This window comes from Apis dorsata, unplaced genomic scaffold (genome assembly GCF_000469605.1).
Source record: "Apis dorsata unplaced genomic scaffold, Apis dorsata 1.3 scaffold_470, whole genome shotgun sequence".
NCBI classification, from domain to species: Eukaryota; Metazoa; Arthropoda; class Insecta; order Hymenoptera; family Apidae; genus Apis; species Apis dorsata.
The window spans coordinates 307,857-333,393 of NW_006263709.1; the positions used below are offsets into that span (position 1 = coordinate 307,857).

Consider the following 25,537-nt stretch of genomic DNA (forward strand, 5'->3'; position numbering starts at 1 on the left):
TTAGTGAGTGTTAAGGAATTTAAAGTTTTAAAGCACAAATTTTGTTTTCGTTAAATTTTCATCAAATATTAAATTTTATTACGATAAATTAAATAATAATAAAAATGTAACATATCTAAATAATGTACAAGCTAAATATTTTAATTATAAGACATTGTGATTCTTGAATTTATAAAAATCTCTGGCAAAAATAAAGAATAAACTATTAAATAGCAGATATATTATTATTATCTGTGTATATGATGACCATAAGGAAATTAAAGGAAAAGTTCCATTAAATCATTGAAATATCGAATTTTAAAGTGAATTATGAGCATATCTATCAATTTATTTCACATTTCGCAACTTCAAGCTTGAAATTAACTATAACTGTAAATACGATAAATACCTAGAGATCACAGATACTAAATTCAAAGCATTTATGTACGCTGCACTGAAATAATCAGTGCATAGTGAAATTGATTTTAACCAATATCCTAGAAGCAAGAGGAAGAGTTGTGAGTTCAAGTGATACAATCTCGTGTAAATTTCCAATATGGTGATCGGTCGTTTAACTAATAAAAATATCGTGTTGAGCATCAATGATCGATCTGTCAAAGTTTGTTATTCGATCATATCTAAAAATGATAATTTTGATAAAGACGAGAATAGCGAATCATGTATATATATATATATTCAAAATGTTCGACTGAGTATCAAAGAGTAAAATAATTCCAAATAAAATTTATTTTATTTGGAGACGAATTTATTTATAAAATAAAAATTTATTTATTTCTGAGTCGAAGAAATAAATTTTAAATATATCGGTAAATTAAAGTGATTAATATTAGTTCAATTTTTATATATTGTTTTATTAATTTTTTTTATTAATTATGCGATTGTATTTTTTAATAATTTTTTATTAAATTTATATTGTATTATATTATTTTGTTAAAGATGTTATATATAATAAAAGATGAATATAATTTGTAAATTTTGTAATAATTTTTAATATTAAAGTACGAAATTAATATTTTAGACTAAAATTTCATTAAAAAAATTGAAAATGAAAATTTTATAATAATAGATACGTACTAAAATATACATCTAGTTTCATTTCAAAATAATTTCCGCCCCAATTTTCTTTCTTATTATTGCATTCATATTTAAACAGGATATTCAAGATAAACATTTCATGAATCGTTAATTATCACTTTTTAGATAATATTTTTAATATTGTATATATGAAATATATGAATAATAAATATATGAATTTTTAAATTATTAACTTTAAATTATAAAATCTTATTCATAGAATCACGTAACAATTTTATAAAATGATAAAAAAACATAATATTTTTATAAATTAAATATTTTTATCTAAATATAAGTATAAATATAAAATATAATAAATATAAAAAAATATAAATATTTTTATAAATTAACGTTATTGTTTATAGGATTTTTTTAACTATTCTACTATTCAATTCTTCGTTCATTCTACCTCTAGTTTATCGTGATTAAATTAAAACAATACATTCAAATGTTAAAACTATAGATGCTTGTTGGATATTAAATTTAGAAATCGTTTGAGATTTTATTGTTTCGTAAGATGGAGTTTCAAGAAAGTAATTACTTCGATAATCAACGGCCGATATTTGTCCAACATTAATGACTGAGGAAACATGGAAAAACGTCTTAATAATAATTTTCCAATGTTATAACTATATCCAATATTGTTCCATCCTTAAACCTTGAAATAGATTAATCAAGTTATTACAAAACCAATTTGATTTCAAACAACTCGATTTTTTGTTCACGTTAATTCCTTATATTTTTATCGCTCAAATTTATTGCGATATGCAATTATTATTTTCTGCGATATCTTTTTATTATTTCTAAAATTTCTAAAATTTTTTGCTTCATTTCTGATAAATTCGTTATAAATTAATGCGTAAGTATTTTTCAATAATTCGATCGAAGTTTAAAATTTAAAATTAGAAAAAATTTCGTTTGAAGCTTTAAAGAATCAAATGAATTTCAATAGAATAAATTCACATTAGTCAAGTTGTTTGAAATTGTTTGAAGCAAATAAATTTGACAAATGTAAATTACCAAGAATGGAAGAAAAAATTGAAAAAATATTTTAAATTAAATAATTCATATATATTCAAGTTATTCAAATTTTTTTTTTTAAATTCAAATAATTTCATTCTAATCTGAACGAAGCTTTTCCATAATGAGTTTATAATAAAAAATTATTTTATATTGCATTTAAAGCTCGAATATTTTTCAATTCAACGTATTTCTACTCGAGAGCCTGTTGCTTTATAAAAAGCAACGATATAAATTAGCAAAAATATTTGTTCTTTTTTTTCTTTAAAAATTTCAATATATTTAAATATAAATTTATGTTTCTCTTTTACTTTGAGATTATTGTTAATTTTAAATTTAAGATGATATATTATTTAAATAACTGAATTGACCTTTTTTTAAATAAAAAAGAATATATAAAATTTAATAATGTTGAACAATATTTTATAAATATTATTTCTAAAACAATTTATTAGATATTCGTGAATAACTTTTCCTAATTATTTTATAAAACTTTTCGTTTTTTCTCCTTTCTTTCTCTTTTTTTTTACATCATATGTACAATACATATGTGCAGATATCTTTGTATATGTAAAAGCATGGACCAACTTTAACTCTAGCTTTAACTTTAACACCGATAAAGATTGAGCGCATACCTCGAAGGGTTTACGAATGGTACTGAAAGAAGTATACTCAACAAGATATAAAAGAAATACAAATATCAAGAAAAGAAAGGATAAAAAATATTAATATTAACGCAATACGATGTCTTAATATATTCTGAACTTTTGAAACTTTTTATTATCAACTAAAAGTTGATATACATACTACGTACTTCTTGAGTTCATTGTAATGTTTAAAGCGATTCAAATGCGCTTCAAACTTTGTCAAAAGTATGAAAATGGCTTAACGGCAGAATTATTATAATGAAAATCGACTGTTTAATAATTGTATAAGAAAGAAAAAAAAAAGAAGAAAAAAAAAAAATTGAGAGAAAAAGAAGAAATTAAAAATTGAAAATCACAATTATTCAATTCGTTTAAATATTATATATTATACATATAATGAATGACATGACAAATTTTCCATTATGAATAAACAATAATTGATGGATGAAAATATAAACAATTTTATTTTTTTACCTTTGTAAATAAATGCAAAGATGTCCTTGTTGATTAAATAACGGTTACTGATCGCCGATTAGCTCGAAATAAAGATTCCTCTTCGAATCTTAGAAGAAGAGAGGTGAGCAGAGGGTGATTCAAAGTTGAGACCCGCTCGACGTGACGGACAACGATGTACTGACGCTCCGCGTGCTTCACCTTTACATAGGCAGGCGTAGTGACGTCACGGATCTGGGGGGACCAATGAGAAAACGAAGCTTGCACCACCATTGGGGATAGAAATCTAACCCCGTACCCCTTTTGTTGCAAATATCTCAACTTGTAGCTATCTCGAATACGTAATGTTTGGGTAACCACCGATTTCCTCTTTGTACTTTTCCTCTTCTTTATCCGTTTTTTTTTTCTTTTTTTTTTTTGGTCTACTTCGTATTTTTAACGATGTATCAATAAAAAGCTATCCCATTCTTGAATTCTCTTATACAATTGAATTAATTGAATTAATTGAACTAATATTATTATTATGGAATTTTTCATTTTAACAAATAAAAAGGTTGTTTAAAGAAGGATGTTTTGTAATTTGTTGCGATATTATTATTTTAATAATTAATTATATATAAGAATTAGGATTGATTAAAGAATTAGAAAGAGTAGGAATTAAATTAATTAATTGTAGATTTAATTATATCAAGAAACTTATGATCAACAATATTCTTCTAGAACTTCGTATTTCTCCGTATTAACCACGGGCTCGCGGACATATTGGATATTAAGCAATGGAGTTTTCTTATTATGCAATTGTTTGTTTTATCGATTTTGTTAAATTCATCATTAACAATAAATACCTTTACCAAATATACAACGCAGATATCATTTTATTTTTCTTTTTTAATTTTTTATCTTCTTAAATAAATGACAAACAATAGCCAACTCTTTTACATTTATTCCATTGAGTATTTTTATTTTATACAAAATATATATATAACAATTATTGAATTTTCAAAATTATATTGTTGATTAACCGAAAATGGAAACTAATATTATAAAAAATGAAATTATCACGTTGTTTTTTGATCATTTTTAGATTCATCGAACATTCTTTTAAATACAAATTTGTAAATTTACAATCGAATTTACTTGAAGATCGAATAATGATTCGAATAATGTATATAAAAATCAAATAATTTTCATACAATCAATTATATATATTCATAAAAACAATGAAAATACAAAAAATACAAATTACTTGAGATTATTTTCATTCATTGTTAAATTAAAAAGTTAGTGTTTTCAAAATTCTACAAAATATATAAGGTAAGTATCAGATTCAACATTAAAAAATATCTAGCATAATATGACCATTTGAGTTATCCTATATCAAGAAAAGATAATAATTTCATATGAAATGAACATATTGTTTGTTTCAACAAAGGCATCTGTTTGCAAGATTTCACTTGATAGATGAGTGCTTTTATTCTCGACTAAATCACAGAACAGAGATATCACATTAATACTCTTTAGAAATTTGAAGCAGTTCGAACGGTTATCTACCCTATTTCTATTTCCAAGAAGAATAATTTTCCTATAAAATCGAATCAAAATTTCATACCATTTTCACATTTGCATGTGATTAAATAATATTTAAATCCATAAATTATATTTAAATTAACATAATTGTTTTTGAATCTAGAAAACAAAAAAATAATATATACGTAATTATCAACAACTTATCATTCATCAACATAACTTATCAAGTTGATCCAAATTCTTTTTTAAATTAGAATAGCAAAATAAGAAAAATATTTATCTATTTTTTAAAAAATAAATTAATTATCTAAATAATAAATTAGTTATCTAAAAAACTTTTAATTATAACTTATAATTATAAAAGAAAGAAGAAGAAATAAAATTGAAAAAATTCTAGCATTTTCATAGAGTTGTTTGAAAAGATTTGTTAGTGCAGCAGTTTATAAGAAAAGAAACTGATATTAGTTATACGGTCGATCTACCATGATGGCGCACGGTCGTGCGCCGTTACCATCCTCTAAGAAGAAAAATATACCCTTGTGGCCACTGCTTGCGCTTTGCCCGATTCTCACAGAGCATAATTTCGACTGTAAAATTTTTATCTATCTTATCGTGTCGTATTTGTAAAATAATTGCATTATGCGTTATCGGGAATTATATTTTTCTTTTTAAAATAGTGAAATATGTACGCATGAAAGAAATATTCATATAAAAGTTACATCCATATAAAAGTTACATCCATGTAAAAGTTATGTAATATCATTATAATTAAAGAGCGTGCAACGATCGTACATGGTCTGCATGGTTGGCGCGCTAAAAAGTTCATTAAAAATCTCATGTTCGTTATATACGAAACATTTATAAATTGAATGAAACGAAACGAAGCAATTCTTGATACGAGATAATTTTGTCGAAAAAGAATGTGATTACCTTACATATATATAGAATGAGTCAACATTTATAATACAAGAAAGCAAAAGTTTATGATTTAAAGTATAAAGTATGATTTAAAGTATAAAGTAAAAAGTAAAAGTATAAAGTATAAAGTATAAAGTAAAATAATATATAAAATTGTATTAAAAATATTGTTTTCAAATAAAAAAAAAAAAAAAACAAAAGCTAAAATCAAGAAGATAAAGAAATTATTCTTTTTCATTTGATAACTTATTTTTAAGAAAATTAAATAAATTTTGAATAGATTGAAATTTGATTTTTAAAATGAGATATTAAATAAAAAAAATCTCATTCTTCACTTATTTTTCAATTATTTATTTTTATTTATTTTTAAATTATTTTATATATTAGATATATCTAGAATAATCAAAATATATATATACAATTATTTAATTTTAATTTTTTACTAATTTAATTAAAGATAAATTAAAAATCTAAAAGTTAAAGATAATTAAATTTATAAATTCTCACATTCAGTGAGAAGTTTTTCAAAAATACTACTTCCAATATATTATTTTTATTTTCTATTTTATTTTATATTATTTATTATTTTATATTATCTTCCTGATTTTAATAATATTAAAAATTTCGATTCACCTTGTATGTGTTACAAGTAGAAACTTGTGAAATATTTGCAAATAAATATCAAATTATATTGAATTAACAACCACATTTGTTTTTCTTGAAATTGATAACTATAATGTTATCTTTCAAAATAATATTAAAATTATATAATTATATATTTTTCTCGCATAGTATTGTAATATGCCAGCGATGATAAATAACAATATAATATATAACAAAAAAATAAAAAAAAATGTTTTCAGAGACTTATCTGATAAAATTTTTCTTCTGATCGAAATTTTACTATATGTAACAGATTAAGCTTATGATGAAGAAAAGGCGCAGGCTGCAATACCAGAATCTTTATTTATTTCATTTCTTCTAAAGGCAGTTTAACAGTTTATGACCTAAAATCCTGTTTATCATTTTAACGGAAATGAAATCCTTATGTACAATCCATTTTCACCAAACTACTCACTAGTTATTATTGAACCATAAATAATATTTAATGTCAACATTTTAATATCATTGTGATGAAGTTTGTCAATTGTATCTTTTTTCTTATTTAAAAAAAAAGATAAAAAACAAAAGAAACACAAGAGAATTACAAAAATCAATTCAGTTATACTGAATTATCTATAATAAATTAAATTATTTTTCGTTAAATTTTTTGTTTATTTACTATATTTTATGTTTTATTTATAATTATATAACTTAGAATAAGAGCAAATAACTTATTGCTCATATTCTATAACTCGACGAGCTAGTAAGCTTAATGAGACTAGAGCACGTACTTACAATATTCGTAGGTTTACTCTGATCATTTCTAGTTGGATACAATTTCTCCTCTTTCATTGTTCCATACACGTACAAATAATAATTTATTTTCCTTTATAACGTAATTTATATTATATTATATTGAAATATGCATAAAATATAAAACATAAAAAACGAAAAAAGAACAATTTAATAATTATTATTTTTATTTATTAATGAAACATAAAATATTTATAGTAAAATATATATATACATATTATAGTGAAAAATACATGTAAATTTTATTTTATTAGAATAGTAAAATAATATGATTTTAAACTAAAGATTTGTTTGTTGTTTGTATATTAAATAAAAATAAACATAAAAATTTATCATAATATCAATATTTACGTACTTACGGAAAAATTTAAAAGTATAAAAATATATGAAAATATATAATATTAAAAATACATATATTAAATATTTAAAATAAACTATTGCATAATTTAATTTTTATTTATATTCGTAAAAATTATGAATTATATTTACTATGTATAAATAAAATTTTTTCTGAATAATAGAAAAATATGAATTATTCTTTTATAAAAAAAAGCAGAAATCATTAACTTATTTTGATTTCCTCTTGAACGATATATTTTAACTTAAGAAAATTTATATATTTCTTATATTATAGATAAAACATCGGAAATAGATGTCATTATAGTCGCATAAAGCGCTCTCTGATGACGAATGTATGAATTACGAAGAAACGTCAACGTAATCCGCAACCATAGTTGACATACAAATTCAGAGTCGTCTGCTTGTGCATGTAATGCTGTAGTTAACCTTAATAATTCGTTGTATACGTTAAGATCAGGTATTAAATCATCGCGTAAAAAACAACGCTGCGATGGACGACAAATCTGAATGTTTAAAAACGAATGAAGAAATTATAGAAGAGCTTACGAAAGATCTAGAAAATTCTTGTATCAAAGAAAATGATAATTATACTACATCAAACGACAATATCCAAGAATCGAAAAATGGTAATCTATCGAATGTTTGCAATGAACGTATAAAACGAAACAGTGATGATGATGATGATAATTGGGAAACAAAGTGTAAAGGGGATGCAAATCATGAAAAAGATAATATGGACGAAGAAATATTAAAAGAAAGAGAACAAAATCTTTCTGAAGAAGAAAAAGAAGTTTGTATTTATTTATATAATTTTTAAAATTATAGAAGTGATAAAAATACATCACAAAATTTATATACTTTTTCCTTTTTTCAGACTCTTAAAGCAGAAGCAGAAAAATATAAAAATGAAGGAAATGATTTATTTAAACGCGAAGAATACCTTGAAGCAATATCTGTCTACACGCAAGGAATTCAAACTTGTCCATTAGCCTATAGTAAAGAGAGATCCGTTTTATATGCCAACAGAGCTGCTGCAAAGTTAAAATGTTTGGTAATGCTATTATATAAAGAATATACTTTCAAAGAAACAATTTTTTAATTCTGATATTTATATAATATTATTTAAATAGGATAGAGAATCTGCAATATCCGATTGCACAAAAGCTATAGAATTAAATCCAAGTTATGTGAAAGTATATGCTAGAAGGGCTCGACTATATGAAGAGACAGAGAAATTAGATGAAGCTTTGGAAGATTACAAAAAGATTTTAACTTTTGATCCTGGTCATACAGAGGCAAATTATGCAGTTCGAGTAATTATGAAAATATATTTTTTTTTATTCATAATCAGTGATATTCATTATTAATATTATTTATTAACATTGATTTCTTTCACAGAGATTACCTCCATTGATTCACGAAAGAAATGAAAAATTGAAAACTGAAATGCTGGGAAAACTGAAAGATTTAGGAAATATGGTATTGAAACCTTTTGGACTTTCCACGAATAATTTTGAACTACAAAAGGATCCAAATAGCGGTGGTTATTCTGTGAAGTTTCATCAAAATCCTAGATAATACAATAATTGACATATATATTAAACATCATAAGAATGGATTCTGAAAACATGTCGTGGAATATTGATATATACATACCTATGTAAATTCTGCTTGAATGGTGTGTGCTTGTTGTAATAAAAATATAAACATTATAATAGATATTTAGATGAAGATATTGAAATTTGTATTTGTATATAGAAAAACGTAAAATCGTAAAATCTCGTTCGATTTTACGACGATACGAAGTTAGCTTATTTCACTACCAATTAACATTTGATAAAATTTGTTTCAAAACTTACAATATTGTGACTGATTACTCGAATACGGCACAAGATTTACGAATTATAAACGGAGTAAGTATACGTTCTTACGTTTATCATATACGGCGTAAAATAATTATTTATTAGATTATTTACTTGTCATATATTTTGACACATCAATTTTATTTACAATTGCATGTCGCTTGTTACATTGTTGATTTATAGTTTCCTTGGTATCTACTCCAATTAATGTTTCGATCGATGAGCGTCGAATAATTAATAAATATAACGAAAATTTTGTTTGCAAGAGAAAATATCAAATGATAACATTTATGAATAATAAAAAAACTAATAGATTGCGAATCCTTGATATTTTTAGCATTTATCTTTGGACGGTAACATAATTTATAAAATTCTTCCTCTCTTTTTTCTCTACGTATATAACGATCTTATTATATATATATATAAATTCAACAAACTATAGATAAAAACCTATTTTTATCTTATACAATTGAAAATATAGGAAACTCGAACGAATGATCTTCAAAAATACAGATGCAACGAACGAACAACAGCAGAAATCGCATAAAAATAGGAATGGACTTATATTTGCTTCCTATTTTTTGATCTCAATATACATATTTAGAATATTAGGATATTAGAATATTAATATCATATCCTATACATCTTTCCTTCATCCTACATGTTTGATATTTATATTCAATTTGTTATTCGTCTAAATATAGTTAAATATAGTTAATTTCATGTGAAGCTATCTACTACTTTTTTCTCCTTTCTTTCTTGTTAATTATCATTAATTTATTTATGCAGTTTTCATTTTTGTTATGATGCACATATTAGATAGTGACATTTTGATAGCGGCGCGCATGCGCATTCATCTGATACAGATAGTATCAAAGGGATGCGAATAAAAGAAAAAAGATAGAGGATTACGTGTAGATGTATGCACGTACGCGTGCGCGTGTAGGTGGATTGGTAACAGGGTGGTTTCACGTGCGCGCATGCTCACATGTTGATGTAAGTAAAATATATAGATATATGGGAGGAAAAGAGAGAGAGAGAGAGCTATAGTAAAGGAGGGTGGTGGCAATGGTGTACGAGAAGAGATGCGAAAGGATTCATTCGTGAGCAGCGCATAAACGTAGTGAAACAGGCGGTTACAGTCGAACGGCAAACGATAAATGGTGTATCGGTCGGTGGATGTGGGTGGTATGTGCGAGTAAAGATCGTTAAAACGAAAAGGCCTGTATGAGTGTTTAGGAATGGCCTCTTAAACACGTACACATACAAACTGACAGTGCAAAAATTGAAAAAAAAGAAAAAAAAAAAAAAAAGGAAACGAATCGAGAAAAATTAAGAATACAACGGGTTTCAATACGAAGAAAAATCAAAGCAGATAAAGTAAAGAAAGAGAGGAGGGGGGGGGACAAAAAATACGTAAAAATAAAATAAAAGATAAGGGATGTGAAAGCATAAGATTTTCATATTGTCGGAATATTTTATACGGCATAAGAATGTCTGAATCATCGATGAAAGGACACAACGATATTGGACGTTGTATTAAGTCGAGGGTGGTTCAGTAAGCACGACACCTACGTTTCCAAGAAGACGACGCCTACGTACCGCGCAAACACGTCGAGAACGCATTGTAACTGACAGTTTTTATGCAAATCAATAATTCGAGTACGACGCAGCGATAAAGTTTGCCTTTACTTTAATAGAAATATTTAATATCTCTGTTTTCGAACAACGGTAACAACGACGTTGACGGTACGCAACACTTGGCACTCGATAACGAGTTTTCTTCGCGATAGAAATCTTCACAGGATTATTGAGTGTAAAAAAAAAGAATCAAAAGGGTGTTTTCGATTATTAAATGGCTGATTATTAAACCACCTTTTCCGTGACAATAATCGGTGCTGCGATTGCATGTTTTAAGACATTTGAGAAAGACATTGGCGACGTCGAATTTGCTGGTGCATAATGTGCAACGTTTCTGAGAAAGGGGTAAGCCGGACTGCGAGCTACCATACATACATACATACATACATACATACATACGTCGTGTTCTACCATTTAACGATCGGTAGAAATCTCGAATTGGGTCACTTTCACTAATAATTTCATTTTCCTCACGTTCTTCATATTCATGTGTTAATTATAACTAAAATTATTTCGGTATTGTCGATGAAAATAATTCTGTTTTAAATAGGAAACTCCATTGCGATGTTATTTCGATTTTGAAACATATATTTCATCACAAATATTTTTATTGAAATTCTTATCGCGGTTAATTTTTATATATAGTAAGAACTTGTATTGTATAATGTTTTTATTATAATTACATAGTTGTGATAAACACGAATCTCTAGTTTAATAATTTGATACGTAATTTTATGGTTTCTGTATCTATATTTCGTTTGCTACTAAATGTATTATATACATTTACAAAGTTTCAAATATTTAGATCACGTGAAGACTTATTTACTCGATAGGTTAACAAATAATTATCCAATTTTAATAATTTTTATGGTAATCACAAATCGAATATCTTTTTACACGCAAAAAATGGAAAAGAATAAAAAAGAATCGAAAATTTGATTTCTCATTCGTCCATATTTAAATTTCGGTAATTATCTACAAAAATAAATATCAAATAATAATTCGAATATAAAAAAAACATGTTGGAAAATTTTCTTTCAATCAAATTCAATGATTTTTTTATAATAATTTTTATAAAGGAGTTGAATGAAAATAATAACAGAAAGATTTATTTTACTTTTTTATTATTTTTTAACTAAATTAATATAGATATAATTGTTATTATATCTATTATAAATATAAAAATCTGATCATGATTGAAGAATAGGAATATATTAATTCTGTGATCAGATTGCGAAATTTGATATAATTTTACATAATAATTTTAAATATTTAGCTATAAAAATCATCTGATCGAAAAAATATAATTTTTCTTTTAATATAAAATAGATATCATTGTTTACAAATTAATAGATTTTTTTTAAATATGTATAAAAAGTATATACAATCAATCATAGAAATATTCGTATTTTATATTATAAGAAAATTCATTTCCAAAATCTTGATTTTTATTAAAAGTTTATATACATAACATAATAAAGTAATTTTTTTATTAATAGAAAATTTCTTTTTAAGAAAGTAAAAATCAATTCCTAAAGATTTCAGAATTTTTTAATTTTTAATTTTTTATTTTGATATAAATATTTTTATATAATTTCATTTGTATATTTTACACAAAAATAATAAATACTGAAAATTAAAAATTTTATAATTTATCAGTTTTATTTATCTCTATCTCGTACCATTACAAAGTTATTTAAGAAAACGAAAAAGTACTGAAGTTTTGAACGTTGATTTTATCTTCTTAAAATGATAATCTTAAAATAATAATCTTAAAAAAATATATATATTACATATTAAACTTTTATCAAAAATAGAGAAACAGAATTAAATTTTTATAATATAATAATTTTTATAACAAATTGTAAATATATATAAAAATATCTCAATACATAGAATACACTCGAATATACTAGAAAAAAATAACATATCGGATTAACCATAAATAAATCTATATATTTCGCAATTTTAAATATATTTTTCATATATCGTATATTTTTTTGTTTTTAACACAAATATTGTTGATCGTGTTATAATATTTAATTAACACAAATATTTTATTTTCTATGATATAAAATTGATTATAAAATTATCGTATCAATTGTATCAAATTATTTTTTTCTCTCGTTAATTTTTTATTTTCTGATAAGAATAGATATTCGAATGAAAAATTTATATCTCTTTTGTTTATTCAGAAAATATTTGAATACTCAAATATTAAATATTCTTAAATATTCTATATCTTCGTTTGTTTATTCGTAAAATATCTTTATTTATCGTTAAATATTGTTATTCGTAATGTAGTTAATGGTAGCTATATATAACAAATGTATGTGTGTGTGTACTTTACGAATCATTAAATAAGTATCTTTCTTACGATCGATACGTAATATATATTGGAACGAAAACAATTAAATTTTTTTCAATATTTTATTGGATTCAAAGCCAATTAATGGCTTTTATTAATTAATTAAAAAATAATATTTATAAAATCGAAAAACTTGAAATATATTGAACGTTAAATAAATGTTACATAACATTGCTCACAAACTAATATACTTTTGCGAATGAAACTGACCTATATCTCTATATTCGGATAAATATATCCTAAAATTCCAAATATTTTCAACTTATAACAGCTTAAGTAACTTATAATAGTTCGAATAATAGAAATAAAATAAATAATTTACAATTAACAAAATGAGACATTACAACGAAAATTTTAATTTATTTAAAACTTTATTTTACAAAGATGCAAACAATATTGCGATAATTTTTTTTTTGTTATATTTCAATTTTAGAATAAATAAATTTAAAAAAATTCTTGTAACAACTATTTTATACATAATATAAAATTCAAGATCTAAGGAAATAGAAAAGTATTCAAAATTTCTCAAAATTTTAATTTTTGATAAATGTTTCCACTTAAAAGAATTACAACAAAAAAATCAATTTTCAAAGTATCATACAAATCTTTTAAAAATACTTACCTACTAACCTAATTCTATTTATTTAAATCCTATTAATTAATGCAAATAAGTGGTTTAATTCTTTCCTCTTTTTCTTTTTTTTTTTTTATATTTACATATAAAAAAAAAGACACATACCTATATCATTTATTAAATTTAAAATTATTTTTTTTTTTCAAATATGTTTCAGTCGAAGACAATGAGGCGAATTCAGTTACAAAGTAATTCGCGGCGCAAAAGACGGCCTTTGCGCATAGGTCTCTTCATCGTATATGTGTTAGTTCAGTACATCACTTGTGCAAAAATACCTGAAGAGCTAACTTCCACTTATCCCAGTTCTACGGATCACGAAGAAAATTGGACCGTGGAATCTACCTTGGAGTCGTTTACAACCACGGTTGAGATTGAGGCAACGAATAAGGAGTCGTTATCGGTGGAAAGCGTAGCGAAGGAAATAGAAAATGAAAAAAATGAAGGGACGAACAAGGAGGAGGAAGGGGGCGAGAAGCAACGAGAACAGGAGAAAGGCAACGAAGAAAAGATAAAGGAAGAAGAAAAATCGAAGGAAGAGCATGAAAAGTCAAAGGAGGAATTAGCAGGAAAGGCGGTAGCCCCTAAGAAAGAAGTCACAACGATTTCATCTAAGAATGTTCCTAGAACCACAACGGTGAGACTCTGATATTTTTTTTATTATCGAACATTATGGATTTCCTATTGGAACTCGTTTGATTTTCATTTTGGACGTAAATAAGAGATATTGCTTATTCGAGATTCTAGGTTCCGTCAACGACCACTGTAAAATACGAACGAGCAACATGGAGACCGAGAAGAGAAAACTGTTCACCACCAGCGATCGAACAATTTCCACGGCCTTTAATGGGTCCGGAAGCTAGGAAACACGGTGGATTAATCATTCATATCTTAGCCGCAATCTACACTTTTCTAGGCCTTGCCATCGTTTGCGACGATTACTTTGTCTCCAGTTTGGACCGAATTTGCGAAGGTAAAGGAAAAAAAAACTTCACTTTCGAAGAGAGAAATTTATACGTTCAAAATATGAAACTTGTTATTCTTTGTTATTAGAAAGGATTAACAAAAATGTTAAATTTTATTACACGCAGAACTACGATTGTCTCCGGATGTTGCTGGAGCAACTTTCATGGCTGCGGGTTCCTCAGCCCCGGAATTGGCAACTGTGGTAATCGGTGTTTTCTTTGCCAAAGATGATATTGGAGTAAGTATTTCGTTCTCGTTGATCAAATCATATGGAATAATAACATTTGATTAAATTTCAAATTTAATTTCGAGATTATTATATGGAACATGATAGGAAATTATAACGAATACTGTTGTTGGGATTACAGATAAGCGGTGTGATTGGAAGCGCAGTATTCAATATAATGTTCGTAATATCGGTTTGCGGGCTTTGCACAACAACAGTGTCAAAATTGAATTGGTGGCCCCTTTGCCGGGATTGTTTCTTTTACGCGGTATCGATATTGGTAATGCTCGGTACAATTTACAACGAATCAATATCATGGTAAGAAAATTTTAAAATTTTTATCAAAATTTATTTTTTTTTCGACGATATATCCTTGTCCTAATATCGTGTATTAAATTTTCTCTTTCAGGATGGAATCCTTGTTCATGTTGATTATGTACGGTGTGTATTGTATAGCGTTATCTTTCAACACTAGATTGGAACGATGGGCGAAATCTTACAATATACCTTTTCTACCAAAAGACGATGAACCCGCGGAAGAAAGCGCTCTCGTTAGTTACAGATCGTTGCAAGAGGATCGATTGTCATACACAGGGCCTTGTTCTCCTACGGATCAATATAAAACTCATGAAGGTAATCGATCATGATATGAATATCTGAATGTCTGATTTACTTTTATAAATCAATTTTTTTATAAATAATTTATTCCAGAAAAAAAAGAATAAAGATATATAAAGTTACCTCTAGTTTATGATTTTTAAATATGTTATCAAAATCATCATTTTAAACAACTTTTTCCTATACGAGTAATAAGTAAAATATATATCTCTTATATGAGTATAAGAGAAATATTCACAAAAATATATTTACCACTGTATATATTTAATTGGTGAATATTTTTTTGAGATTTCCTCTTAAATTAAAAGTGAATATTTATAATATTTATGTATAAATATATACATATATGTTAAAATAAAGAATACACTTTCAATCTATAAAAAATCTAACCTAACTTAAAGTCACTTTTGGATAAATTAAAATAGAATTTGGGTTGGATTAGATTTTTATGGGATGAGGATGCAAAAGAAAAAAGCTACCCATACTTTTATACTTTTTATATTCAAAATATGTAAATATCATATAATATAGAAGAAATTATCATCATTTATAGAATTTAAAAAAGATATCCAAGTTCAGAATATTTTTTTATCTACACTCTATTAAACGCAAAATGCTTTTGAAAATTTATATAGTTAAACTAACTTTTTTTGCAAATATCTTGAAAATTAAAAACTCCGTAAAAGATATACAATGATTACCTTGTCTACAGCGGCAACAGGAGGACCAACCGCACCTGAAACGAACGAAGCAGCACCTCCGAAACAACCAGAGTATTACAAAGCGAAGGAACCAGATCCAAACGAAATATCGCCTTTGGAGAAGCCTACAGATGGCAGCAAATGGACACTTTTCACTTGGGGCCTTGTTTACCCGATTCATTTCATGTGCCGTGCAACGATGCCAGATTGCCGCCAAGAAAAATTTCGCAATTGGTATCCCTTTACCTTCTGCGTATCGATGGTTTGGATCAGTTTCTATAGTTACATCATGGTGTGGATGATCACGATTATAGGTAAGACAAATTTTCCAACGGATATTAAAAGAGTAAAACTTCCTTTATTTCGTTTCTTTCTTTTTATCGCCGATATTCGATATTCCATAGGCAGTACTCTCGGTATACCCGACACGATGATGGGTTTGACGTTTGTCGCTGCTGGCGTCAGCGTGCCTGATGCTCTTTCATCGTTAGCGGTGATTAAAGAAGGGCTTGGTGACATGGCGGTGAGCAACGCGGTTGGAAGTAATGTCTTCGATATTCTAGTTTGTCTCGGGCTTCCTTGGTTTATACAAACTGCGATGATACAGCCAGGCTCGCACGTGAACGTCACTAGCCGAGGTAAGATCATGAGAATTGAATTAAATTTCGACAAATTTAATTCACGGATCGTTCGTCGGATTTGAAATTGACGAATATAAATGAATCTAAAAATTCTTGTTCTTTTATTGCCAGGTCTGACATATTCGACAGTATCTTTACTGTCAACAGTGATATTCTTAGTATTAGCGACCCATTTGAATGGCTGGAAGTTAGATCGACGATACGGAGTGATACTGATGATTTGGTACTTGGTGTTTATCACATTTGCCTCACTCTACGAGTTAAATATCTTTGGTGAAATGAATCCTCCGTCATGCTATAGCACGTTTTAAAAAAGGAAAAAAACGTGATTGAATTACACGCATAGAAGGATGACGAGGAAAATGAAGCATGAGAAATGAGATTGAAGAGGAGGATGAGAAAGAGTAGAAGAGGGGATACGTGTACGTGTGTTTGTGAATATGTGTGCGTGTGTGTATGTGTGTGTGCATACAAGCAACCGACAGCATGCTCGATGAAAATGTTCTCATTGCATTCGATCTCATTACATTATATACATGCCATTACGGTTAAACCATAATGAAAGATTTTTCGAATACTTTTTTATAATTCTTACATTTCTTTTCCTCTTGTTTCTTTCTTCTTATTATATTATATTTCTTCTTCTTTTTTTTATTCCTTTTTTTTTCTTTTGCCTTCTGTTTCCAATCTTGTTTCTACTTTTTCGCTTTTTATTCTACTTTAATTTCTATCTATAAATCAGAATTGCAAGAAGTAAGAAAGGAATGGGAAAAAAAAAAATTACAAGATTAAAAATTTGCAGCAAGATCGAAGCGTTTCTTAAATACGTTTGTCTCGGGATCTATTTATAAACATGTATAAGTAAGTACTTGTATGATTCGTTTTTTTACTTTCTTTAAATCGATTTATTCAAATTTGAGCGATATATCTTCCACAGTTTCCACAGAAATAACATAAATTTCACTTTTCAATCTTCGCGAACGAACAAGTTTCTCAGTATTCCATTGAATATTTCTCTTCCACTCGTTGTTTTGCAAAATGTTAATCGAGCCTTCTTTTAAAAAAAGAGAATAAAACGGAAAAATAGAAAAAAAAAAAAATAACAAACGCAAAAAATCATAGAAGGCTTACTCGTAAAATAACGTTAGCATAATTTGTATGCTTGAAAACGATTAAACGGACAATACATTTACAGTATTAAAACGTTAATAACGTTAATAAATATTAGGCCATTTAGAATACTTACAATAGAAAGATAGAAGTGTTTCGATTGATCGAATTAACTTTTCGAATCGTCGATGAACAAAATATTGCAGACTGAAGACTCGAGACAATCGTTTTTGTTACTTACATAAATCTTTTATTTCGATTTTACGGGACGCGTTATCCCCTTTCAAAGCTGTTTTATTATTCGACTCTTCCCTATTCTAGTTTTACGATAAAATTACTTTTCCAATTGAAAGCGATTCTTTGCTTCCCTTTATATCTATATATATTATATATACACTTATATATATATGATTATTCATTATACGCATTTTAAATATTTTTCGCAACTTGACATCGAGTCGATTTCCTTGCATCATTCGTCCGTCCGTGCGATTATTAATTCGTTCATTCGTGTTTTCATTTCCTTTCCTCGTTAATTTTTTGCATATTAATACATGTAGCAGTGTACACTAGCATACAAATAATTATATTATCGTTTTAAAAATAATTGTTCTCTTATTGTAATCCGCATTGTTTTTTGATCACGCACATATATGCGATGTACACACACGTATTTTCATATAGATACGTGTGTGCGTATGTTGATTTGATGAACGAATTCTTTTCAATTATTACGAGAAAGGATCAGCTCCATCTATTCGCGCGGAAAAAACTTGACTTTCCTAAAAACAGTTTTTTGACAGATTTTTCTAATTAACGCATTAATTATAAAAAATTAGTATATTAGATAAAACGATTAAATCCAATGATAATAATTCGTGTTCGTTCGAACCAACAAAAGCGATGTAGAACGTTGAATAAGGATTTATTATAATTTTTTTCTTTTTTTTTTCAAGGGTTTACATGTTATATTGTTTACTATTTAATTTTTACTAGTTTTATGATTACCAATTTTATTTAAAAATATTTTATCAATCATAGAATAGAATTGATATTTGATAATTCCTATTATGAATTATACATGTTATTGAAATTTTTTTTTTAAATTTATTTTCGAAATTAAAATTTTAATAAAAATGCTAATATATTCATGAAACACTAAAAGCAAACAAAAGTTGATATATAAAAATGTTGATTGAATTTTATTTATTAACTAAAAAGATAATTACATTAAATGAAGCAAGACGATAAGAGTGACATCTCTCTGTCTTCATTACACCATTGTAACACTCTATTTCCGTCTTGCTTCATTTAACTTTGTAAATATTAATTTACTTAATAACCTCAATCGACATGTATCAATTTTTTGTTTTTAACCTTCTATATATCTTTTTATGTATTTAAGTTACGTATCTAATTCGAAAAAAATCGATGGACGTTGCTAATGCTAACTAGCCTATCGTTTTTATCCAAATTATCGTGTTGAAATTTATAATCTCTTTTTCTCGGTGAATATCCAATCACGCTAATCCCCGCTACTTATCTTTTTACGAATTATTATATATTTACGTTTTCCTTACGCGTTTCTTTTCGCTATATTATCTTTCTTCTTTCACCTTTTAACGTCCTTCAACGAAAATATAAATAATGTTATAGAGTTATTGAGCGATTTAAATCGTGAATGACGAATGCTTCCGACGAGTCGAGAACGAATGTTCGAATGCTGTTAACACTTTAGTATAAGGCGAAACGCATAAGGCAAATGCGTTGCGTAAAAAAAAATATTATATAAATAATATCGATATCTGCTAATTAAAGAATCGATTAACGAAAGAAAAAGTAAGCATACCATATAAGATATAAGATTTATTATGTCGAGGTGAGTATAGGGATATAAAAATAAAACAGGAGGATGGTTTTGCAGAGAAATTAGAATCGACGGAAGAAGGTGAAAGAGATACAAGGGTACACTTTCAACGAGCACGAGACGAGATAACAAAAGAGACAATAATTAATGCAGCCTTATCCGATGAAAGTATCTACAACGTTACTCTGCGCGATCATTGAGATCAGCGTGTAAAGGATAACGATCGGCATTCTTCTGTTTCCGAAATATTTCGATCTGTCTGTTGCATGGCCATTTTGCAAAGATGATCGATGATAAAAGTTTATAGATTAATATATGTATAGTAGGGTGGAACGAAGTATAGGATAACGTCTTTTGATGCTAATCATAATTTCCGATAGTGAATTAAAATTGTCTTCTATGATGATATGTTTAAGTTGTTAAAATAGTGTTAAAAATATGAATTTGAACGACGAAATTTTTAAATTTAAAACTTTAGTGCTGTAAGCTATTCAAAAATTACTTTTATTCATTTCTTGTTATATGTTTATAGTAATTTTAGATAATAGGAATTTATCAAAGTAGACTGATGAAATCTATTATTTGCTCATTTATATTAGATATTCTGAAATGTCAATAAATTTAACATAAGACTAAGATATAGAATATTATAATTAATAATAACATTAGAGAGACAAGTTTTTTTTCACTATTAGAACATAATTTTTATTTTTTCGTTCTACCCTAATGTATAATACTATACCAGTAGTTGTTAAGTCGATAACGGACCAGCGGTGAAATCCAAACGAAAATTAAACTTACCGTAATCCGCGACTAACTAAATATTAATATTTACATATATATATATATATATATTTATCTGTCTCCATTGGTAAGCGTTTTTTCATACATACGTGCAATATATGTCACGTACCGCGTACAGTGTGCATGCTTATGTGTGACGTGTGTACGAAAGAAAGGAGGTATAAAAGGTAGAAAAGTATATAATTGCGTTCGAGAAAGTACGCGGTAAGTCGATAGATCGCAAAGATCGCGCAGGCGTCTAGCGTAAACTTTACACGTATATTATATGCACACGTGTTTCATTGATATAGGTTATGTGTATAATTAGTACGTATATATATATATATTGCCTATATTGCAATACGCGTGCACATACAATACGCATCATTGCGCATTATACATACCTATATAGCTGTAGCGATACATACATGTATATATACAATACGTAACATGTAGAAAAGTATATATATACGGATACATGCGATAGCTTAGGTTTATATAATTACGGAACGTTCTACGTGTTTGTTCACTACCATTATTTGTTATATCGTTAGCGCTTCAGGCGAATATACGTTGATATTTACCATTATCGATATCATACAACATAGCATGCTCGATCGATCGATCGATCGTATCAATTCAAATTACACCTCCATATAGGGTATGAATGTGTATGTGTATGTGTATGCATGTGTACGTGTATGTGTACTTTAACGAAAATCGATTGCAATTTTACCAATCGTTCGATCGATCGATAGGAAAGTAAAACGAGAATTTAATGCGTTCCAACGTACTTATACAAATTACACGTTGGGAATCCGTTCAATGATCGAAGTATATATCGAAGCTTGCTTGATATATATAAGGTGTTGCGATGTAAAGTATAGCGAACTAAGATGTGTAAAAGTAACGGTGATGACGTTCCAAAATCACGTTCGTATCGTTTTAGAGGAGGAGGATTATTAAATTAGGATTACGATCCTGTGATTCGTGACATACGAAAAATTTATTAGAAAATAAGGCTGATTCATTTGCTGCATCGATTAAAAAAATCATAAATTCTCGTTTTTGTTTCGTACATACCAGACATTGTATAACTGTCTTGGCATCAATATATCTTAAGCTGCATTTTTATTAAAAAAATCGTAAAAAAAAAATTTTTATTAATATTCCACGTTTTACGAAAAAATTGCCAGGATGCTATTTCTTATTGAAGCAACATATGTTCCTTGTTACTAGGAAATATAGCTTTGAAACGCGAAACAAAATCGAAATGTTCCTCTAATTATATCGCTTGTGCGTTAATAAAATGTTACTTATAATTTGATATATTTGTTGAACATTCTCAAACATGTAGGCGAGTAAAGTTTCTCATTGTTGCTTCAATGAGGTCGCAGCTTTGTATGACAATGAAGTACAGTCGCCAAATCATGCTCAGTATCATTTAACAGATGAAACGGCGAGAAAATTATTCTGTGTGTATTATTATGCAAAAAAAGGAAAAAAAGAAAAAAAAAAAAAAAAGAAAAAGAACGCGTCAAATAGACTGGTAGGGCAGGGAGCAAAAAGTTGTTTCGGCCTTCTCTCGTTGACGGAGATCGTTTTTTTTTTTTTTTCTTGAGAAAAAGGAATCGTTGCTGCTCCGCTAGAATATTATTTCTCTTCCCTATATTAGTATTATATAAATCTCGTAAGCCTCGATTATTTGTAATTCGTGCGACAGCGTTCGAAAATTGGTGCAAATTATAGTCAATAAAAATGAGATTAATTAGTAGCGTTACGTAGATGTACGTCTTTAGGCAATTGAGATGATACTTTAGCGCAACTTTGATCAATTCTTGGGTGTCCTTAATAGATGTAGTCGTGTACATTTAAAGTCAATATGCGATGCGGCTTAAAAACATTTTACGTACGTTTTCATCGAATGTATTTAATCCCGTCCTTCTTCCCCTGTCTCTTGCCCACCAATTTTCGAACAACGGACCAACGAAAAATCTGTTTCGAAGGTATCGAAAGTTTAATTATTAAGGATGATTACTTGTTTATTGACCCGTCAATGATTAATTGTTAACTGTTGTGACTGTAGATTTTATATTGTACGACTTAATATACATACGCATACATACATATATATATAATATATATATTATATATATATACGTACGGAAATGAGAATATACATATACAGATAATATATACATATACATACATATATATATATTATATACAAATTATATTTGGCACGTATACACAAGTATACGTATTATATATCATTATGCGTTCTGCTTGATTAATAGGACTAGTTGATTTTCTTCTTCTTCTTCTTCTTCTTCTTCTTCTTCTTCTTCTTCTTCCTGTGCGCGTGATATTTCTGGTCTTCGTCGAGTCAATACGTCCGTGTACCTGCCATTGACAAGAGGGAACATCCGAAAAATAAACGTTCAATTCGCAGTTTCGGCAATCATTCAGATTCTGAGAAAAAAAAAAATATTCGTTTCCTACGATGAAGGTAGGAGAGTGGTGTATATGTATATAAGTTTGACGCGTTTCCAGTCGCGTTTCCGCCGCGCTCCAACAATTTCCTATGTACTTGAATATTGTGCAGATAAGGAAAAAAGGCATTCGGCAGAATTGATCATTTTTAACGAATCCAATGCAATTAATAAAAATAGGCCAAATCAGATCCGTATTGTCGATCTGGATATACGAAGAAGATTAATTTTATTTAATAAAAAATTATAAAAATAAATAAATAATTAATTAAACGTAATTAAATGATTAATAAAATATTCGAAAAAGTCGGGAATAAATTAAAATTATTCACAAGTTAAACTAAGTCTTATCACTAGTGTGATAAATTGTTGATGTAATATTATAAACAAAGTATTATATCTAATTATTTGAAAAAAAAAAGGGCAATTGTTCCTACAATTAGATAATTAAATTAAAAAAATATTGGAAGGATTAGATATTTCTGAGATTAGTCGTATCTATTTAATTGATAATCTGCAATTTTTTAATTGCGTCATTGTTCTTCCAACGATATATGATATAGAAGCGTGACTAGATAATACGAGATAGTAAGTGCCGTTTCGAGTGCCTTCTTTCCATCTCTGTATAGTAAATAAGCACATTATGTTAAAAATAATAAAAAAAAAAAGAAAAAAAAACGGACAAATAAACACGTGTTAAACGAATGCGAGTCGGTTCACCGTTACATCGAATGACGATGATTCATGGTTAAACGGGTAGCACTCCTAACAAGACTCACATAGAATCGCCTAGTATTTTATACTGTACGTACAGACGAGAACGTAATAAATGTAGCACGAAATCTTAATAATTTGTAAGATTGTAGCTTTAATTTCGAATTAAGAAAACGATCAACGAACGACACATACGCGCGTATCCTCTGTTACACGCGTCAAGTAAGAAAGAACGTGTTATCGACGATCGATAAAATGACGATGAGAAAGAATATGTAATAACGCTCCTAAACAACGAATAAATCGCCAAGGGAAAAAAGGATACACGATGCGAAACGCGAATAATACACGAAAGGATAATGCGACGCGAAACGGTCGAGCATTTTCGAACAGGATCATTTTACTTCTAATTTAACGTGGTCGAAATCGGAGCTCCCTCTGTTAACGTTTTTTCTCGTGTTGTTAGTAACATTTCCAAGACAGTCCTAAACCGTCAATGCATCTAGTCATAGCTTATTACGGCGTTATGTAAATAACCGTTTTACCAATGTCGTAAGGAACTAAATACGAATACGAATATAAAATAAATAAATGAATAAACGAATGAATTAGTGGATGAAACGATCTATTATTTTATGATCTATGATCAGAATATCACGAAACCTGATATTTTTGATTTTTTTAATTTTACGATTTTAAATTTAATATAATTTAATATTTTTTAAATTATATCATTCATTGAAATGGAAAGAAGGGGGCAAAAAAAGAGTATAAATTTTTTTTTTACTTACGTACTGCATGCAAATTAAATAGAAAATATATATAAATAAAAAAATTTATTAACATGAGATTCTTTTGTAATATACACTTATAAAATACTATTATTTTTAAATAAGATTTTTTTTTTCTCTTGTCTTTGCATGTTAAAGATGTTGATTTATTAAACGATAATCAAATATTATTTATTTCAATAACATTTAGTATAATAAATCACTGTATCGCAGCATTTTGAATTTATTGCCTTTGAAAATTTATATCAATATCATCGCTGTCACCATTATCACAAGAGTAACTAGAATATTTCGAAAAAATAATCATATGTATAATTTCTTTTCATTGTTAGGATATATTTTAGAGGATCGAAATTATTAAAAAAAAAATAAATTAATATTCCATTAATAGCAAAAATGCAACTAAAAAAGATTCTTTAATCTTCATTCATAGCAATAGCAAACAAGAATCGATTAAAAATTGATTTATAGGATAATGATCGAAAAGTGAATAATCTATTTTACAAAATGAAGTAAGTAAAGTATTAATTGTTATGCAATTCCTATTAAATATTAAAATATAAGCATCATATTGCACATGAACGTAGGAATATAAGAAACTTGTAGGAATGAGTTTATCTATACATATGTCGAATAATTTATCTTTATTTTCTTGGTAAATGAATATACAAAGTTTACATCTAGTTTACTTGCTTATACGATGCATCGAAT

The 25,537-nt window shown here is 27.3% G+C and overlaps 3 protein-coding genes across 3 annotated transcripts in view; 2 read left to right on the plus strand and 1 right to left on the minus strand.

Moving 5' to 3' along the window:
* LOC102678512 (tachykinins) overlaps nucleotides 1-3,394 on the minus strand; it is a 31,500-nt gene extending 28,106 nt beyond the window's left edge. The window contains exon 1 of the mRNA XM_006620031.2: nucleotides 3,216-3,394. The gene's annotated coding sequence lies outside the window, so the exon portion shown is untranslated. The remainder of the gene's footprint in view (nucleotides 1-3,215) is intronic.
* A 4,353-nt stretch (nucleotides 3,395-7,747) lies between these two features.
* LOC102678363 (tetratricopeptide repeat protein 1) lies at nucleotides 7,748-9,720 on the plus strand. Its single transcript, XM_006620029.2, has 4 exons — nucleotides 7,748-8,205; nucleotides 8,290-8,466; nucleotides 8,546-8,728; nucleotides 8,814-9,720. The coding sequence occupies exons 1-4, from the start codon at nucleotides 7,906-7,908 to the stop codon at nucleotides 8,991-8,993; spliced, it is 840 nt and encodes a 279-aa protein (XP_006620092.1). The 5' UTR covers nucleotides 7,748-7,905; the 3' UTR covers nucleotides 8,994-9,720.
* Nucleotides 9,721-10,663: 943 nt separating this feature from the next.
* LOC102678218 (probable sodium/potassium/calcium exchanger CG1090) lies at nucleotides 10,664-19,079 on the plus strand. Its single transcript, XM_006620028.2, has 9 exons — nucleotides 10,664-11,263; nucleotides 14,078-14,554; nucleotides 14,665-14,890; nucleotides 15,009-15,121; nucleotides 15,252-15,427; nucleotides 15,519-15,742; nucleotides 16,440-16,742; nucleotides 16,833-17,066; nucleotides 17,181-19,079. Exons 1-9 carry the CDS (start codon nucleotides 11,240-11,242, stop codon nucleotides 17,378-17,380), a joined length of 1,977 nt encoding a protein of 658 aa, XP_006620091.1. The 5' UTR covers nucleotides 10,664-11,239; the 3' UTR covers nucleotides 17,381-19,079.
* The last annotated feature ends 6,458 nt before the right edge of the window (nucleotides 19,080-25,537 follow it).

Bases quoted from the DNA above. Each gene is read 5' to 3' on its own strand.
- LOC102678363 (XM_006620029.2), top strand. From the start codon at position 7,906: ATGGACGACAAATCTGAATGTTTAAAAACGAATGAAGAAATTATAGAA. The intron at 8,206-8,289 runs GTTTGTATTTAT...TCCTTTTTTCAG, and splicing joins TTTCTGAAGAAGAAAAAGAA to ACTCTTAAAGCAGAAGCAGA. The intron at 8,467-8,545 runs GTAATGCTATTA...TTATTTAAATAG, and splicing joins CTGCAAAGTTAAAATGTTTG to GATAGAGAATCTGCAATATC.
- LOC102678218 (XM_006620028.2), top strand. From the start codon at position 11,240: ATGTGCAACGTTTCTGAGAAAGGG. The intron at 14,891-15,008 runs GTAAAGGAAAAA...TATTACACGCAG, and splicing joins TTTGGACCGAATTTGCGAAG to AACTACGATTGTCTCCGGAT. The intron at 15,122-15,251 runs GTAAGTATTTCG...TTGGGATTACAG, and splicing joins TTGCCAAAGATGATATTGGA to ATAAGCGGTGTGATTGGAAG.